The 20287-nt window shown below is 40.9% G+C and overlaps 1 protein-coding gene across 2 annotated transcripts in view; it reads left to right on the forward strand.

Moving 5' to 3' along the window:
* SORL1 (sortilin related receptor 1) overlaps positions 1 to 20287 on the forward strand; it is a 289661-nt gene that overhangs the window by 142282 nt on the left and 127092 nt on the right. For both annotated transcript variants that reach the window (XM_055273513.2, XM_055273512.2), the window contains exons 4-6: positions 117 to 278; positions 2390 to 2457; positions 9317 to 9497. In XM_055273513.2, coding sequence (XP_055129488.1) covers positions 117 to 278; positions 2390 to 2457; positions 9317 to 9497 — 411 coding nt within the window. The remainder of the gene's footprint in view (positions 1 to 116; positions 279 to 2389; positions 2458 to 9316; positions 9498 to 20287) is intronic.

Consider the following 20287-nt stretch of genomic DNA (forward strand, 5'->3'; position numbering starts at 1 on the left):
TGGTGCCAGTTGGCCCCTGCACATGTGTGTACTCACGTGGACTCGCACATGGTTTAGGGGAGTGTTGGGCAGCTCTGGACAGGGCCTGTTCTGAACTTACCTGTTTTCCCTTGCAGTACATCTTTGCAGACGCTTATGCCCAGTACCTCTGGATCACGTTTGACTTCTGCAACACTCTCCAAGGCTTTTCCATCCCATTTCGGGCAGCTGATCTCCTCCTACACAGTAAGGCCTCCAACCTTCTCTTGGGCTTCGACAGGTCCCACCCCAACAAGCAGGTAAGAGAGCTTTCGGAACCCAGTTGCATGGGGCTCCTCTAGTTTTCTCCTCTGCCTGTGTGGATTATGTGTCCTTTGAGTGACCTTGCCTCCTGCCTCCCCCTCCTTCTCTCTCAGGCCTAGCCTTTGTAGCTACCATTTCACTTACTAGGGCTCACGAAAAATATCTCCTCCTGGCACTCTCAGTCGGCAGCCCAGCCAGCCATCAGCACCCAGCACTTGGCAGGCCCTGTGAGTTAAACATCATGCCCTTCTCTATGCGGTTGCACCTTTGTTAGCCCTTGGGGTAAATCGAGGCTCTGGAATTTAATCCGAGAGAGAGCCAGGTAGAGAAAGCTGGAATCTGAGCTCTTCTAGGACCTCTTGTTGAATTTCTGTTCTGCTTTCCCCATCCTCCACCTTAAACACTGCTTTTGCCTCCCATTTGTTTGAAGTTCCCACTAACAGTAATAGTCTTCCTTTGCGTGCGTGCATGTGTATCATATAAATGTGTGTATTTTCCTCCTTCAACCCAGGTTTGAAGGAAATCTGAGAGATGAAGAAAGAGCCTGAGTAAGATTTATATCTCAAGGTTGAAGCTTGCCAAGTCAAGGATATTGGTTTGGCAAAAATCTGTGAAACTTGTAGATCCTGTATGATTGGATTTACAGTGAGCCTTGAATGTTTTTGCTCAGAGAAACCTTGGAACATTTCTTTGCAGGTTGTTTAACCAAAACACAGATCTGTTTACCTTTGCTTGCCTTAGGGAGTAACCTAAGTATGGACTGGGTCAGTTTACCAGTGGAGGGGGAATTATTGTTATTTTGGGTCTCCTGCTTCTTAATACATGGTTGCTAGGGCCAGAGGAACCCTCAGATTCCATCTGTGGAAGTTGAGGGGCTTTGGCAAAGATCAGCAAGTTAATTCCTCATTGTCACAGCTGTGTATTCAGTTGGTTCTCTGTGGGGCTCTGTACTTAGCTGGTGTCCTCTGCATTCATCTTTAATTATCAGGGCCCACTACTGTTTTTTTCTTCCTTTTTTGTGTTAAAATACTCATAACGTACAATTTGCTCTCTTGACCCTTTTAAGCATGCAGTTTAGTGACATTGAGTACATCCATCTCTAGAACACTTTTCATCTTGCAAGACTGAAACTCTACACCCATTAAATAATACCTCTCTGCCCCCAGCCCCTGGCAATCACCATTCTACTTTCTGTCTCTATGCTTTTGCCTACTCTAGGTACCTCCTAAGGAGAATTATATACTATTTGTCCCTTTGTGACGGACTTATTTCACTTAGTAGAATGTCCTTAAGATTAATCCATATTGTAGCATGTGTCAATTTTTTTCTTTTTTTTTTTTTTGAGACGGAGTCTCGCTCTGTCGCCCAGGCTGGAGTGCAGTGGCGCAATCTCGGCTCACTGCAAGCCCTGCCGCCCGGGTTCACGCCGTTCTCCTGCCTCAGCCTCTCCGAGTAGCTGGGACTACAGGCGCCCACCACCACACCCGGCTAATTTTTTTGTATTTTTAGTAGAGACGGGGTTTCACCGTGGTCTTGATCTTCTGACCTCGTGATCCGCCTGCCTCGGCCTCCCAAAGTGCTGGGATTACAAGCGTGAGCCACCGCGCCCGGCCAATTTTTTTTCTTTTTAAGGCTGAATAATATTCCATTGTATGCATAGACCACATTTTGCTTATTTGCTCATCCCTCAGGGACACTTGGATTGCTTCCACATTTTAGCTGTTGTGAATAATGCTGCTATCCGTGAAAGGTTTTTAAGGACACTGCTTCTTCATTGAAAACTGCTGAGTATAATCATCCTTTTATTTTTACCATTACCTAGAGGCTAGTCTTGAGTGAAATATAATTTTTGGTAATCCGTAAATGGAAGGCAAGTCCTACTCATTTTTCCTTCCAGTTGCTATTGAGAGAACACATAGGTACACAATTGTCTTTCCTTTCTTGCCCTTGTTTGCTTTTGGAGCAACTGAGCTGGCTTTGGCAGTCTCAGTGCCCGCCTTCACAGACAGCGTGTCATGGAAGGTGGGATTTCAGCGGGTGTTTGATGGTGATGCCATTCAGGTTGTATTATACATGCCTCTTGCATCATGACCACTTGTCTTTGCAGCTGTGGAAGTCAGATGACTTTGGCCAGACCTGGATCATGATTCAGGAACATGTCAAGTCCTTTTCTTGGTAAGTTGTGTCATCTAAGAAATCTTGATGTACATGACCTCCTTTCTGCAGTTCTAGCTCCTTCATGGTGGACAAACTGCCCTCCCCTGAAATGTCAAGCATTTGTTCAGGACATACATTTTTCCAGATCTGAGACTTAGAGCTGCAAGTACAATGATCTCACTGGGGGAGAGAGTTGGGGGGGAGGAGAAAGTAAAGTTATTTATGAGAGGAGTGGTAGAGCTTTAGCATTTTTCAATCAGGGAACCCAGGGGAATCTTGAGGCCCTTGCGTGTTTGTAGAGTTTCATTTTTAGAGCATCATATTAGAAGTGGGAGTTTTTTCTCTATATAAAATTCATGCATTTCGCTGGGCGCAGTGGCTCACGCCTGTAATCCCAGCACTTTGGGAGGCTGAGGTGGGCAGATCACCTGAGGTCGGGAGTTCAAGACCAGCCTGGCCAACATGGTCAAACTCTGTCTCTATTAAAAACACAAAAATTAGCCGAGCATGGTGGTATGTGCCTATAATCCCAGCTACTTGGGAGGCTGAGGCAAGAAAACCGCTTCAACCTGGGAGGCAGAGGTTGCAGTGAGCTGAGATCACATCACTGCACTCCAGTCTGGGAGATACAGTCAGACTCTGTCTCAAAAAAAAAAAAAAAAAAAAAAAAATTCCTGCATTTGTTCATAACATTTTCTTGAATGTCTATTAAATATAAAACCTACTAGATGCTTAAGGGTATAAGAAGTTGAATAATTTATGGATATAGTTATTAAGGAGAGGTAAGCAAAGACATTTCAGGTACATAACACACATTGTGAAATAGGAACAGAGGTAACAGACATAGTATAAGAAGCTAGAGAGATGATTTATCCTTCCAGATGGGAGGATCATAAGCAGCTTTGTAGAGGAGGTGGCCCTTGATCCAGGATGTGGACAACAGGTAGGATGTCCCTGTGTGGGGGTGTGGAGGACAGGAATTCCAGGCAGAGGAACAAAGTGGCCAAAGACACGGGGTGAGCCAATGTGGTGCTTGGATAGAGAACATGAACTCTTAATTTTGGACAGTGTATTGGGTGAAGTTTTGAAAGGGAAGTTGGTATTAGAATCTGCATTGCTTGATAAAGGAATTTGGGCTACATTCTGAAAGCAATGAGGTACCCCTGTAGTTTTTTGAGAAGAGGAGTAAAACAAACAGGCTATACTTCAAGAAGTACTTCTAGAAGTAAATAGTAATATACTTATTGTAATTTACTATTACAGTGATAAAGTAGTATAGGATCTTGAATTATATGAATTTCTACATGTGCAGGCAAATGTGTAGGACAGATTTCTAGGAGTGGGTATGCTGGGTCAGTGGGTTTATCTAACAGCTATCCATTCACTCACATGGATGACTGATAGATACTGTAAACTTGACACCTCCCAAGTTGACTCTTGATCTTCACCACCCCAAATCAGCTCCACCTATAATTTTTCTCATTTGCTCAGGACAAAATCTATGGAGTCGTTGTTGATTTCCACATTTGTTTCATGCTTTACATTCATTCTATCAGGAAATCCTATTGGCTCCACCTTCAGTATATATCTAGAATCCTCTACTCAGGTAACACTTCTACTGCCAGCCTCCAGTGTCATTGCTTATTAGTCTCCCAACTAGTCTTTCTGCTTTTACTCTTGTTTTTCTATCATTAATTCTCAGCATGTGGTCAGTTTGAGTCTATTCAAACAAATTAGATCATTTTGTTCCTCTGGTTTGAACCCCTTAATGCTTCATCATTTCTTTCAGATTAAATGTCAGATACTTTCTTACCACAGGGAACAGGATATTTGCAATTGCTGTTTTCTCTGCCTAAAATGCTGTTACCCAAGATATACTTACTGCTTACTCCCTTACCTCATTCCAGTCGTTGCTCAAATAACATCTTCTAAATGAAGCCCACCTCATTCATGCCCACCTTAGGATCCTATTTAAAATTGCACCTGGCCAAGCACGGTGGCTCATGCCTTTAATCCCAGCACCTTGGGAGGCCAAGGTGGGTGGACCATTTGAGGTCAGGAGTTCGAGACCAGCCTGGCCAACATGATGAAACCCCATCTCCACTAAAAACACAAAAATTAGCTGGGCATGGTGGCAGATGCCTGTAGTCCCAGCTACTTGGGAGGCTGAGGCAGGAGAATCGCTTGAACCCGGTAGTTGGAGGTTGCAGTGAGCTGAGATTGTGTCACTGCACTCCAGCCTGGGCAACAGACCAAGACACTGTCTCAATAAATAAATAAATAAATAAATAATAACTGTCTCAGTGAATGAATGAATGAATGAATGAATAAAAATAAAATTGCACCTACTCCCCTTTACTCCCAATCTCCTATACTGTGTTCTGTTCTGTTTTGCAGAGCACTTTACCACATTCTAATATACTATTATTATGCTTATTATTTGTCTTTCTCTCTTCAATAGAATGAAAGCTTCACAAGGGCAAGGACTTTTTTAAGTTTTGTGCACTGATATATCCACAGTGAATAAATCCTTAAAATTGTAACTTTGGTAGAGAGTGCCAGATTTGCTATAGAAAGTGTCAAGTTTGCACTCATCTCAACAATATAGATAGTGTCTCCCTCCACAGCCAATGTGTTAGGGAAGAAATATTATCTCTGTGGTTTAATTTGCATTTTCCTTATTATGAGTTAGAACATTTTTTAATCTGCTTAAGGGTCATTTTTTTTTTTTTTTTTTTTTTTTTTTTTTTTGAGATGGAGGCTTGCTCTGTTGCCCAGGCTGGAGTGCAGTGGCATGATCTCAGCTCACTGCAACCTCCGCCTCCAGGGTTCAAGCAATTCTCTGCCTCAGTCTTCTGAGTAGCTGGGATTACAGGTGCCTGCTACAACGCCTGGCTAATTTCATTTATTTTTATTTTATATTTTTTAGTGAGAGTCTCACTCTGTTACCCAGGCTGGAGTGCAGTGACACTATCATAGCTTATAGCAGCTTCAAACTCTTGGGCTCAAGTGATCCTCCCACCTCAGCCTCTCAAGTAGCTGGGACTACAGGCATGTGCAGCCATGCCTAGCTAAGTTTTAAATTTTTTTGTAGAAAGGAGGTCTCCCTGTGTTTCCCAGGCTGATCTCAAACACCTGGCCTCAAGCAATCCTCCCACCTTGGCCTTCCAAAGTGCTGGGATTATGGTTTGTTTTATTTCTTTGTTTGTCTGTTTAAGTATGACCAGGCTGGAGTATAGTAGCATGATCTTGGCTCACAGCAACCTCTGCCTCCTGGATTCAAGCGATTCTCCTGTCTCAGTCTCCTGAGAAGTTGGGATTACAGGCACCCACCACCATGCCTGGCTAATTTTTGTATTTTTAGTAGAGATGAAGTTTCACCATGTTGGCCAGGCTGGTGTCGAACTCCCAACCTTAGGTGATCCACCCACCTTGGCCTCCTGAAGTGCTGAGATTACAGGTGTGAGCCACCGTGCCTGACCTCATGCCTGTTTTCTATTGGATTATTGGTCTTTTCATTATTGATTTCAAGGAGCTCTTTATATATTTGAGATTAGCCCTTTGGCTGTGATATGAGATAGATTGTATGTGTGTGTATTTATATTTCTATCTCCTAGTTTTTCATTTGGTTTTAGACTTTTACTTGTAATTTTAGTCCTCATTAAGTGTAATGGTCCCAGAAGATGTAGATACTGCCTTTGTTTCTTTTAGTTCTCCATGTAAAGTGAAATGTCTTTTAGTTAGTATTGCTTCCTTAGTAATAGAGGATGGTAAAGATGGAGCTGGTATGTTGAGGAGCCTTACAGCTGACTGTCGTCAGACACCCATAGACTTTATGTTTCCACAGAGGGTAGCTGTTTCTGACCCTTTTGTTATTTTCCTTGAGCAGAAGTTGTGGGATCTTAGTGAAATTATAACCACAGTCTCATCCAAGGACACCCTCTGCTCAAGGAAAACCATTAGAACTTTCTTTTGCTTTATTTGAATTTTAAAGGGAAAAATTGTTCTTTTATCTGTTTAAGAAACTATAAATTAAGAGGGCAAACCAGCAGAATTACTAGATAAGGGAACATACAATTTAGAAATTTTAAGTTCTAAAATCATATTGTACCTTCTGCCTCTGTGTAGATATACAGCTATCCTGGGAGAAAGGACTGGTTTATCTCACTGAAGCTAATGACATGTCGGTTAGGGGATTTTAGGCTATTTGTGGGATTTTTCCCCCTAGGTTTCCCCATAATAAGTGAAAGCGTAATCTAGTCTCTCAGAATAATGATACACACTTGTTCAACAATGCTTGGCAAGTTGGGAGCAGCAGGAGTGGGAAAGCTAGTAATTTACATGGTCCGGAACTTGGGATTGGCAAGACAGAAAGACAGAACAGTGGAAGACCTGGAGGGGGCTGAGGGGACTCAAAGATACCCTGTGGAATCTCATTGAGGGATTTCAGGTGAGGCCAGGTGAGGCTGGTGACTGCTCAGAGATAGAGCAAGGATTGGAATTTCTCAATGAGGGCAAAGACAATAGAAAGTAGGTATCAGTGAGTGTAAGACACTGGAAGTCTAAGTGATTGCAAAGTATGAGAACTTGTAGGTGGAGCGGCTTGCAGAAATGGGAGGTCCAAATATGGATTACGGAAGAAAATTGGGATGAAAGTCACAGTTCTTTCTATCTCTAGGTGTTGGCTGCTGCTTTTGGCTAGGAAGGAATAATAGAGGTGAGCTGGGTCTCAAAATAGCTCAATAAAGGTTCCTTCCTCTCTGCCGTTTTAAAAATACCAAGCAGCCTCATTTTAATTTGCATATCCTCTGGCTAGAGGAAGTACTTTAATCAGTACTTCTAATTGTGGAAAAGAAGAGAACATGCCACCACCCGCCCACACATGCACACAGAGGATCTGATCATGAAGAAGAGTGTTCTCCCACACTAGGACCAAGGCTGCTGGTTTCTCCGTTGCCCTGAGAATCCAGATGGTAGGGCAAAACTCAAGTCTTGCTCCCATTGTAAAAAGAAGCCATTTTTTTCTTTCTTTTTTTCAAGGCAGGGTGTTGCTCTGTTGCCCAGGCTGGAGTGCAGTGGCACAATCATAGCTCACCCAGCCTCAAACTTCCAGGCTTCAATCCACCCACCTCAGCCTCCTGAGTAGCTGGGACTACAGGTGTGCGCCAGCGTGCCTGGCTAATTTTTTTTTTTAATTTATTTTTTGTAGAGGTGGAGTCTCACTGTGTTGCCCAGGCTGGTCTCGAACTCTTGGGTTCAAATGGTCCCCCTCCCTACTCTGGCCTCAGCCTCCCAAAGTGTTGGGATTACAGGTGTGACCCACTGCATCTGGCAAAAGAGGTTCTTGTTTTTCTGTTTCTCATCTTCCTTTTTGGGAGGGGTAGGGGAGAATATGCTCTTGACAGTATATCTCTGAAGGAATTTGACACGATTACCTTCATTATTCTGAGAGCCATCATGCATATGGAACTGTATAAAGGCAGTTACCTAACTGAGGCCTTCTGCTTTTCCTTGAGTCATCACTCAAAAAGGAGGACAAACCAGGCAGTCAGTCAATGTGTTGAGAATACAATGTCTTGTATTCTCACTACAATGTCTTGTATTCTCACTACAAGACTATCTTCCTGACTTTTCCATTTGCTGAACGGTTCCCATGGCCTTGGTGTTCTTGAGAATGTTAGGAGACCTGGAGCAGATAAGTTGTCATCTGAGCTGCAGTGTGGGGATTCTTGGGGGAACACTGGCTCAGAAGTTCTTCTCCAAGGTAGTTTGGCCTGGTCATTCGATGTTTTCATTTTGGATTAGCTTCTCGAATTGCCCCGCAGATCCAATGCAGAAAATATCTCTTCAGCTAGGAATACTATAGGGTAAAACGAAATCTAAGATATGGCCTTCCAAGGCCATCTATACTAGTGTCTAGGAAGCTCAGACAAATACATAGTGGTGAACAATAAAATACAGTGCCTAAGAGGCATTACTGCATAAAGGAATAAGACTGATTGTAAAAAATCACCCAACTAAAGGGGTTTTATACTTTTGTTTGGAGTTCAAACTCATATAAAAGGCTTGGAATTGGGTGCTGCAGGAGGATGTTATTGCTAGTGTTGGGAGAAGAGAGGACAGCACTGAGGAAGGCTTCCTGGAACATGAAGGCTTGAACTTGATGACAGAGGAGAGTAGGAATTGGACGGAGGGATCAGAGTGCGTGCAGAGGGCATCTCCTCATGGGAGTGTGGTGTTTGCAATAGCACAGTGGGAGAAAGGTGCCCTCCCTTTCTGAAGGACATCAAGGAGATCAGTATGTGTGAGAAAGAGTTTGTGGAAGAGCCTCATGGGAGATGAAATGCACAGGCAGCTCCAGATTGCCTAGATCCGTGACATTGGCAGGGGACAGGGCAGAGACAGGGCAGCGTCCCTTGGAAGGATCAGGCTCAGAGGTTCATAGTGTGGTTTCTCCAGTAATGTTCTTCAGAGGATGTAGCACCTTGGGAAAACTCTCCTTCACACCTCTGAGATTCATAACTTGAGACCAGAAACTTGCTTATAGCTTCAAGCAGTCCCTTGCTTATTAATTCTGAAACATTTTATCTTGTACTACTACTTTTTGCTCTTCCCAAGCAGGGCAGGGTTGCCTTGAGCTAAACCCAGGATGCTTTGAAAACAACTTAAAACACCTTACAAATGGCAATTTGTCACCTCTACCCTGAGTCAAGGAGTAACCAAAGGGATATGTTTGAGGCACAGAGAGTATCATCTATGGGTTACACCATGGGAGGCCTAAACTCCAGTTGATTATCCTCATTGCAAAACTTCCATGCCTCTAGTAATTAAATATGCAAATGATAACAACCTTTTTTTTTTTTTTTTTTTCTGCCAGGGGAATTGATCCCTATGACAAACCAAATACCATCTACATTGAACGACATGAACCCTCTGGCTACTCCACTGTTTTCCGAAGTACAGATTTCTTCCAGTCCCGGGAAAACCAGGAAGTGATCCTTGAGGAAGTGAGAGATTTTCAGCTTCGGGACAAGTACATGTTTGCTACAAAGGTGGTGGTAAGTTGAATGTACTAAAGAATAAACTACTTTTGAGTTTCCTTTGTGAAGTTTGGCATTCTGTGATTAAACAGGTGACTTTGCATACACAGGAATTGGAAGGATGTGATTGGGACAGATTGACTGAAGGATTCTCAACATTGACAATGTTGATGAACATTCCCAAAGGGCTTGGCAGGTGCTAGGAAGTCAGAGGAGTGGAGAGGCCTAGGACAAACACTCAAAGTGGCTCTAGGCTCTAGGAATTTGGTTGTTTCCTGGTAGCCAAGCATCCTTGACAAAGACGTATTTCTTTGAAATCCCAATGAAAAGAACAAAGAATGGAGGAGGGAGGGTGGCTCAGTGGCTTCTTTCCTTTAATCCCACTGCCTGATTTCCTTTAAACTTAGGCTGATTTCTTTGAGATTTTTCAACACATGTTAATTTACATGGCTAATAGGATGTGTAGTCATTGGCTAGTGGGAGTTAATGCTCTAAGAAAAGCAGTGATTAAGCTTCCAGCTGTCAGTAAGTAGCTTAACTCTCAGCCTTTGGGAAAATCTTCCCCTTGATTTGATGTGTTGGAGCCAGATGCCGAAATGGTGGGCTTGCTCATTTAAAACCAGAGTTGATTACTCAACAGGACTTGTCTTGAAATTGTATTGAGTTCAGTCTTTATCACCCTGGTTGTAAAGGAAAAAACCAGGCCCAGTCAAGGGCAGGTGGGACACTTATTTCTGGGAGGCTACTAGCTTGCTTTCCTGATGGTGCCCTTCCCTTGTTGACTCAGGCTCTGTTGAAGGCCTTTGCTAACTGGGAGGTCGCTCTGTTATCTGTCACTGTTAACCTTAGAGACGGAAATCAGACGTAATGTTTTCCTTCAGGTTCCCATTTACTTCTATAATTGGTAGCAGGCCAGGTGGAAGTAGGTCAACCTTCTTGGTAGGATTTTAGGGTCAAGAGAGGATCTCCCCAGCAGGAAAAGCAGGGAGTAAGGACAGAATGAGAAGAGAGATGTGGGCGGCTAAAGGCTAGAGGCATTTCCAGTTACATACCTTGCAAAATGTTCTGAAAAACCATTAGCCTATGTCAGTTTTTCTTGTCAGACCATTTGCATTGACCCATAGACATTGGTTCAGTGCCTTTCTGCCTTGCCTGTCTCTTTCTTTATCTTTCTCTTAGACACACATGCACACATATGTACAGCAGCCCAGAAACATAAGCATCCTTGAATGGCTTTGGGCAGGGATGGGGTGATGGGAACACACAGATGAGAAATCAGGCCCAAGCACTGGTGCCTTGTGACATCAGTTGGACAGTCTTGAGTTTTCAGTATGGTGGTCTAAAACCTTGTCTTCAGTTCTCCAGGGTTTATAGGCCTTTTCTGCCTTAGTGCCTTGGGCCTGGAGTTACTGTATGATTTTAATTCTGAACTCTAAAACACATTGACTGACTGCCTGGTTTGTCCTCCTTTTTGCGTGAACCAGGGCAGGATGGATAGCTGTTGTGCATTTCTCTTAACCGGGTTATTTCTAGGTGTCACGGCCGAGAGTTTAAGTTATATCCCAGCTGGGCCGGGCATGGTGGCTCATGCCTGTAATCCCAGCACTTTGGGAGGCCGAGGTGGGTGGATCACTTGAGGTCAGTAGTTTGAGACGAGCCTGGTCAACATGGTGAAACCCCGTCTCTACTAAAAATACAAAAATTAGTCCGGTGTGGTGGCACATGCTTGTAATCCCAGCTACTCAGAAGGCTGAGGAAGGAGAATTGTTTGAATTCGGGAGGTGGAGGTTGCAGTGAGCCAAGATCATGCCATTGCACTCCAATCTGAGCAACAGAGCAAGACTGTCTCAAAAAAAAAAAAAAAAAAAAAAAACGTCTAGCTGGAGCTTTCTGTGCCCTCCATTCCAATCTAACAGCTATGTCTGTTCTCCAGATGTATCTGATTCACAGAGTGCCTGTGGTGAGTTTTTAATTAAACCTGGCCAGTGGTAAGATTAGGGGTCATATTTGTTTTGATCTCACTGATACAGTACCCAGTGCCTTGCACTATGTTTGATAGATGGCACATGCACAATAGAGTTGAATGAATGCCATGTTTGCCCACCTAATTTAAAAAGTAGTCAATTTTTAGAAATTTGGTGGGAGAGGTATTAAATTTTTGGTACTTTTATAGGCAATTCTTAACTCTCTGTCTGGCTTATTTATTTATATGCTGTTAGTGGCAAAATTGTAGTTATGAGTTGGCTCCTCCTTCTGCACATGGATGAGCCACCAGATTCCAAGGTCAGTGGTGTTAGCGAGAGGGTGTAGGTAAGATGAGTTAGGCCACCACTGGGAGGTGTTTCCCAAATTGTGGTCTTAGGAGTACCCACGTCAGCATCAGACAAGGACAGTTGTTACAAGTGCAGATTGCAGGGCTCAAATGCACGTTTCCCCAGATCATCCCAAGGTTGTCTAAGAATCACCAGTTTGGGAAACTCTGCCCTGAGTCTTCTACAGGCAGATGCTTCAAATGACAGAGTTGTACTACTGTCTAGGGAATATTTCTCAAGGGATGGATTGATGAGAAAAGAAACACAACTGGCTATGGATAGCACATAAAATATGTGCTTTCCTCCTTTTTATTGCATCAGACTGCTAAACCACAAGGATAAACAAAGTTGGCCTTGGTGAGATAATCCCCTCCCAGTAGGAGTGTTGAAACCTGCAAGTGTAACTTTTTATCTGGGGTCTGCCTAGCTCTAAGGCTGCCTGAGCTTGGAGAATTCCAGCTGGCTTTAGTGTTAAATGAATTCAAATCAAATTGGGAAAAATCAAAGAACTGATTTTAAAACTACAGAAAGTTGGTTTTGTGTGATTAACTCTTTTGCTTCCTTCCAGCACCATGAACGATTACAGTCCTTTGCAAGTTACTGTTTCAGCCCCCTGGCTTCTGGACTGGAGCTGGTGTCCAGGTCTTCAGAACCTCCTGGTACCCTGTTGGCCTTGCTCTGGCTTTGTAATGTGCTTTGTATTTTTTGCCCTTAAGTTGCCTTGTTTAATTTTTATTCCTTGCTTTTTGACATAAAGTTCACTTATTTGTCTTCATAGTCTACATCAAAATGATAGGGCCATTAAAGAAACAATGAGGTTCCTCTGTGATTTGTTAATTTGGTAATATACAACTGTTAGACTCTTTCAGTAGATAACAGTAATTGCTGAAAAGCTTGAGGTGGGTCAGGGTTAGCTACTTCCCCTACAACCTCACAACCTCATAACCTCACTACCAGATTAAGATTATCATGCAAGCCAGGCCCAGATATTTCTTGCACAAATGTGTATCAGGAAGCAAAGACATGATCTGTGGACTTGAAGTCTCTTCTGTGTCCTTACAGATGATGCAGCCACCCACGCCTTGCATGCTGCAGACGCTGTGTTCTAGAGTGGATGCTAGGAAACTGTGGCCCGCCACCTGCTTTTGTAAATGAAGTTTTACTGGGACACAGCCATGCTCATTGCTTATGTGTAGTCTAAGGTTGCTTTCATGCCCAGTGGTAGAGTTGCATAGCTACCTATGCAGAGGCGGTATGGCTCCAAAAGCCTAAAATATCTATTATCTGGACCTTTACAGATAGTTGTCTAACTTCCTGTAGTTGCTGACTATGCTGATAGTTGTCTGTTGCCCCTTCAGTCGGCATCAGGTAACTGGAATCGCAATGTCTTGACAGGTCCCAGGCATTATCCCGAAAAGTATAGGTTATGGGCCTCTCTAAATTGTTATGCCCTGTTAATGACAGGATGGTATCTTTAGAATATTATGCCCAATTCAAGTATTTTGATGTCACACCAATCTCCCAAGTGAGGGTCCATGTGTATTTTCATGATTCTGACTAAGCAACCACGAATTTCACTATTGAAAACCAATTTTCAACCTTAAGCCAATTTAGTCTCTAATGTTGATCAGAGGTAACAGAACAGTTTAGTAACTGCTGCAGGGCGTTGTGGGCTTCTAGATGAGAAATCAGCTGACAAAACTGTGTTGTGAATTATAGGATAACTGACCCAAACCAAACGACTTATAAATTATTTTGACTATGTTACTTAAATGTATAAGCACCCAATGCTTATAACTCTCATACATGATCAATAAAACCCAAACATTTACAGATTAAAAATAAAACTATAATACCAATACGTTTAAAACTAATATTTGTTACAACTGTATTGAGATACAATTCACATTCTACAAAATTTACGCTTTTAAGTGTACAATTCAGTGGTTTTTAGTGTATTCATAAGGTTGTGCAATGATCATCATTACCTAATTTCAAATATTTTTATCACCCCAGAAAGAAACCATGTACCCATTACCATTACTTCCCTTCTCCTCCCTGATGCTGGTAACCACTAACCTAGTATCTTTATGGCTTTTTCTATTTTGGGCATTTTATATAATGGAAATCATACAATTTGTGACTTTATTAGTCCACTTTCATACTGCTATGAAGAAATGCCCGAGACTGGCTTATTTATAAAGAAAAGAGGTTTAATAGACTCACAGTTCCACATGGCTGGAGAGGCCTCACAATCAAGGCAGAAGGCGAAGGAGGAGCAAAGGCATGGCTTACATGGCGGCAGGCAAGAGAGCGTGTGCAGGGGAACTGTCCTTTATAAAACCATCAGATCTCATGAGACTTATTCACTATCATGAGAACAGCACAGGAAAACCCACCCCCGTGATTCAGTTACCTTCTACCAGGTCCCTCCCGTGACACATGGGGATTATGGAGGAGCTACAATTCAAGATGAGATTTGGGTGGGGACACAGTGACCTTTTGTGACTGGTTTCTTTCACAGTATGTTTTCAAGTTTCATTTATATTGTAGCATGTATGATTACTTTAACCATTTTTAATGGCTGACTAGTATTTATAATGAATATAACACATTTTATTTATCCATCTATTAGTTTGTGGCCATTTGGCTTGTGTCTACTATTTCACTGTTTCAGTGCTGCTGTGAATGTTCGTGTGCAAGTTTGTGTGTGAACTTATGTGTTTTTTTTTTTTTTTTTTTGAGACGGAGTCTCGCTCTGTCGCCCAGGCTGGAGTGCAGTGGCACAGTCTCGGCTCACTGCAAGCTCCACCTCCCGGGTTCACGCCATTCTCCTGCCTCAGCCTCCCGAGTAGCTGGGACTACAGGCATCCGCCAACACGCCCGGCTAATTTTTTGTATTTTTAGTAGAGACGGAGTTTCACCGTGTTAGCCAGGATGGTCTCGATCTCCTGACCTTGTGATCCGCCCGCCTTGGCCTCCCAAAGTGCTGGGATTACAGGCTTGAGCCACCGCGCCCGGCCTTATGTTTTTAATTCTGTTAGGTTTATACCTGGGAGCGTAACTACTAGGTCATGTGACAATTCTGTGTTTAACTTTTTCAGAATCGATCAAGTGGTTTTCCAAAACTATTGTACCATTTTATATTCCCACCAGAAATGTTTTAGGGTGTAGTTTTCCCATATGCTTGTCAACATTTGCTATTGTTTTTTGGATGATAGCCATCCTAGTTAAGTGTGAAGTGGTATCTCATGGTTTTAATTTGAATTCCTGATGGCTAAGGATGTTGAATATCTTTTCATGTGGCTGTTGGCCATTTGTATGTCTTTCTTGGACGGATGTCTATTCAACTCCTTTGTCCATTTTTGAATTGGGTTCTTTTTTGCTGTTGAGTTATAGTAGTTCTTTATTCTGTATATTCTTTATATACAAGTTACATGATTTGCACATCTTTTCTGCCATTCCATGGTTTATCTTTTTACTTTCTTTTCTTTTTCAGCACTAAAGTTTTTATTTTTATTTTATTTTTTTGAGTCGAGGATATTACTCTGTCACCCAGGCTGGAGTACAGCAGAGCGATCGTAGCTCACTGCAGCTGTGAGCTTCGTGTGCTCAAGCAGTCCTCCTACCTCAGCCTCCCGAGTAGCTGGGACCACAGGCATGTGCCACCATACCTGTTAATTTTTTTATTTTTTATAGAGACGGGGTTTCATCATGTTGCCCAGGCTGGTCTCAAACTCCTGGGCTCAAGCAATCTTCCCACCTTGGCCTCCCAAAGTGTTGGGATTACAGGCACAAGCCACCATGCCCAGCCATGATTTTAATTTTGATGAAGTTCAATTTATCAATTTTTTTCTGTTGCCTGTGCTATTGTTATATCCAAGAAACTATTGCCTAATCTGAGGTCATGAAGATATACTTCCCTTTCCTTTAAGAGTTGTATAGTTTTAGCTCTTACATTCTATGATTCATTTCAGTTTCAATTAATTTTTGTATCTAGCGTGAAATAGTTACTTACCTTCATTCTTTTGCATGTGGATAACCAGTTGTCCCAGCACCATTTGTTGAAAAGGCTATACTTTTTCCTTGGCACCTTGGTTGAAAGTTAATTTCTCATAAATATGAGAATTTATTTCTGGACTCCTTCTCTCTCTCTTTTTCTTTTTTTTCTTTTTGAGAGAGTTTTGCTGTCACCTAGGCTGGAATGTAGTGGCATGGTCATGGCTCACTGCAGCTTTGAACTCCCAGGCTCAATGGTCCTCCCGTCCCAGCCTCCTGAGTAGCTGCAACTACAGGCATGCACTACTGTGCCTGGCTAAGTTTTTGAAGAGACAGGGTCTCACTATGTTGCCCAGGCCACTGCACCTGGCCTGTTTCTGGACTCTTAATTCTATTCCATTAATCTATATATCTATCCCTATGCCAGCATCACACTGTCTTGATTACTGTAGTTCTCTAATAAGTTTTGAATTTGGAAAATTTGAACTCTCCAACTTTGTTCTTTTTCAAGATTGTATTGGCTATTCTGGGTTCCTTGCATTTCCATGTGTATTTTAAGATCAGCTTGTCAATTTTTTGCCAAAACAAAACAAAACAAAGACCACAGATAGGATTTTGATAGAGATTGATCTACAGATTCAACACAATTTGGAGAGTATTATCATCTTAATATATCATGCCTTCCAATGCATGGACAAAGGATATTCTTCCATTTATTTAGGTTTTCTTTAATTTCTTTCAACTGGGTTTTCTGGTTTTCAGTGTACAAGTCCCAGACTTCTTTAGTTAAAATTTTTTTCCTGGCTGGGCGTGGTGGCTCATGCCTGTAATTTCAGCACTTTGGGAGGCTGAGGTAGGCAGAGCACGAGGCGCCAGGAGTTCGAGACCAGCCTGGCCAATATGGCAAAACCCCGTCTCTACTAAAAATACAAAAATTAGCTGGGCGTGGTGGAGTGCACTTGTAGTCCTAGCTACTCAGGAGACTGAGACCGAAGAATCGCTTGAACCTGGGAGGTGGAGATTGCAGTGAGCTGAGATTGTGCCACTGCACTCCAGCCTGGATGACAGAGCGAGAATCTGTCTCAAAAGAAAAAAAAAATTCCTAAGTATTCTTTTTGGCTCCATTGTAAATGGTTCTTTTCTTAATTTCATTTTCAGATTGTTCATTGCTAGTATATAGAAACATGATTGATTTTTGTATTATTGATCTTACATTCTACAACCTGGCTGAACTTTATTAGTTCTAACTTTTTTGGTGTGTGGATTCCTTAGGATTTTCTGTTTACAAGATGATGTTGTCTGCTAAAAGAGACAACATCATCTTTTAATTCTTCCTTTTCAGTCTGGAGGCCTTTTATTTACTTATTTTTTTGCCTAACTGCCTTGGCTAGAACCTCTAGTAAAATGTCAACTAGGATTGGAGAGAGTAGGCATCCTTGTCTTATTCCTGATCTTAGGGGAAATGCATTCAGTCTTATACCATTAAGTATGATTTTTAACTGTGGAGTTTTTCTAGATGTCCTTTATCAGTTTGAGGAAGGTTCCCTTCTATTCCTGGGTTGTTGAGTGTTTTTATCATGAAAAAGTCTGGGCTTGTGTCAGTGCTTTTTCTGTGTCAGTTGCGATATTCGTATGTTTCTTTTTTTCCTCCTCCTTTAGTCTATTAACATTGAATATTACACTGATGGATCTTTCTCATACGTTAAACCAATGCACATTTTTGGAATGAATCCCACATGCTCTTGGTTTATAATCATTTTTATCCTTTAATTTGTCTGGCAGAATTTACCATCTTTGTGGGAAGTTTTCTGGATACTAATTCAATCTTTTCAGTTTTTAAAATTTCTCTTTGGTTCAGTTTCAGCAGTTTGTATCTTTCTAGTAATTTGTTCGTTTATTCTAGGTTATTTAATTTTTATTCATAATGTTCACATTAATCTTTTTTTTTATTTCTGTGAGGTTGTTAATGATGTTTCTTATTTCTTTCCTAATTTTAGTAATTTGAGTCTTCTCTTTTTTTTTTTTTTTGGTAAGTCTAGCTTGTAGTCTAGTTTATTAAATTTTGTTAATCTTTTCAAAGAATCAGTATATTATTTGAGTAATTTTCTTTATTATTTTTCTCTTTTCTATTTCATTTATTCCTACTCTAATATTTATATTTCTTTCATTCTGCTTGCTTTGGGCTTAGTTTGCCCTTATGTTTCTACATTCTTAAGGTGGATAGTCAGGTTATTGATTTGATATTTTTCTTCTTTTTTTATATAAGTGATTACAGGTATACATTTTCCTCTAATCACTGCTTTAGCTGCATTTCATATGCTTATGTTTTCATTTTCATCATCTTAAAGTATTTTCTAATGACTCTTGTGATTCCTTTTGACTCATTGATGATTTTTGAATGTGTTGTTGAATTTCAATATATTTGTGAATTTCCTTCTCTTTTTGGTTTCTCATTTTATTCTATTATGATCACAGAATGTACTTTATATGGTTTCAGTTCTTTTTAAATGTATTGAGGCTTATTTTAATATTTAACATCTGTTATCCTTGAGAATGTGGCTGAACATGTGGAATGAAACATGTGCTTTGAGAAGAATGTGTATTCTGCTGTTGTTGGGTATTATGTTCCATAAATGTTTATTAAATCTACTTGGCTGATGGTGATGTTCAGTTTATCTTTTTCCTTTTCTGCCTTGTTCTATATTGAAGTTGGGAAAATCTTCAACTGTTGAGATCTCTAAGTATTATCATCTTGAATTATTTATTTCTCCCTTCAATTCTGGCAGTTTTCCCTCATGTGCTTTGGAGTTCTGTTGTTAGGTGTGTATATGTTTATGATTGTTAATTCTTCTAGATTGACACTTTGATCATTATTGAATGTCCTTCCTTGTCTCTAGTAACTATTTTTTGTCTTAAATTGTATTTTGCCTATTATTATAGCTATTCTTCTTTTCTTCTGGGTACAGTTAACATGGTGTATTAGTCTGTTTTCATGCTGCTGATAAAGACATACCCAACACTGGGCGATTTACAAAAAGGGTTTATAATGGACTTACAGTTCCACATGGCTGGGAAGCCTCACAATCATGGTGGAAGGCAAGCAGGAGCAAGTCATGTCTTACATGGATGGCAGCAGGCGAAGAGAGCTTGTGCAGGGAAACTCCTCCTTTTTAAAACCATCAGATCTCATGAGACTTATTCACTAGCAGGAGAACAGTGATAACACTATCACAGAAAAGACCTGCCCCCATGGTTCAATTACTTCCCACCTGGTCCTTTCCACAACATGTGGGAATTCAAGATGAGATTTGGATGGGGACACAACCAAACCATATCACATGGCATATCATTTTTTCATCCTTGCAGTTTCAATCTATTTGTATCTTTGAATCCTTGTAAATAGCATATGGTTGTGTCAGGTCTTTTATGCATTCTTTTAATTTCTGCCTTTTGATTAGGGTGTTTAATTCACCTACATTTAATGTAATTACTGAAAGGTAGACTACATATCTGCTATTTTGCTGTTTGCTTTCTATATTCCTCATAATTTTTTTGGTTCCTTTATTACTTCATTACTGCCTTTTTTTGTATTAAATACAGATTTTCTAGGGTAACATTTAAATTCCCTTGTACCTTCTTTCACTAAATTTTTCCCAGGTGTTTTCTTAATCTGGGCTTTGGGGATTACAATAAATATCTTAATTTATGAAATCTAATTTGGATCAATAACACTGTAACTTCAGTAGTGTACAAAATCTTTGTCATTATATAGCTTTATTGTGTCCCTGCTTCTGTGCTATTATTGTCTCATCTTTATACTCTTTAAGCCCATCAGCACAGTTTTAGTCCAATTGAGGACTCCTTAGATGAGATGAGTCATTTTTCTTTTGCTGCTTTCCAGGGTTCTTTATCTTTGGCTTTCAGCAGTTTTGCTATGGTGTGTCTGGGTATGGGTCTCTGAGTTTATCCTTCTAGGAATTCATTGAGCTTACTGGATTTATGTTTTTCATCAAATTTGGGGAGTTTTGGGTCATTATTTCTTCAAATATTCTTTCTCTTTTATGCTCTCATCTCGTCAGTGACTTCGGTAATGTGTATGTCAGGACACTGATGGTGTTTCCTGGATCTTTTAGGCTCTGTTTATTTTTAACATTCTTTTTTTTTGAGATGGAGTCTCGCTCTGTCACCCAGGCTGGAGTGCAGTGGCGAACATTCTTTTTTTTTGTTGTCAGACTGAGACATCACAATTGACATGTCTTAAAGTTCACTGCTTTTTTATTTTCCTTGTTCAAATCTGCTGTTGAACCCTTCTACTAAATTATTCTTTTGATTTATTATACTTTTCAACTCCCAGATTTCTATTTTTTTTTTTAAATCTCTATTTCTTTATTGATATTCTCTATTTGATGAGGCGTTGTTCTCATACTATCCTTTCATACTTTATACATGATTTCTTTTAGTCCTTTGAACATATTTATGATAACTTATTTAATTTTT

The sequence above is a fragment of the Symphalangus syndactylus genome, chromosome 3 (genome assembly GCF_028878055.3).
Source record: "Symphalangus syndactylus isolate Jambi chromosome 3, NHGRI_mSymSyn1-v2.1_pri, whole genome shotgun sequence".
Taxonomy (NCBI): Eukaryota; Metazoa; Chordata; class Mammalia; order Primates; family Hylobatidae; genus Symphalangus; species Symphalangus syndactylus.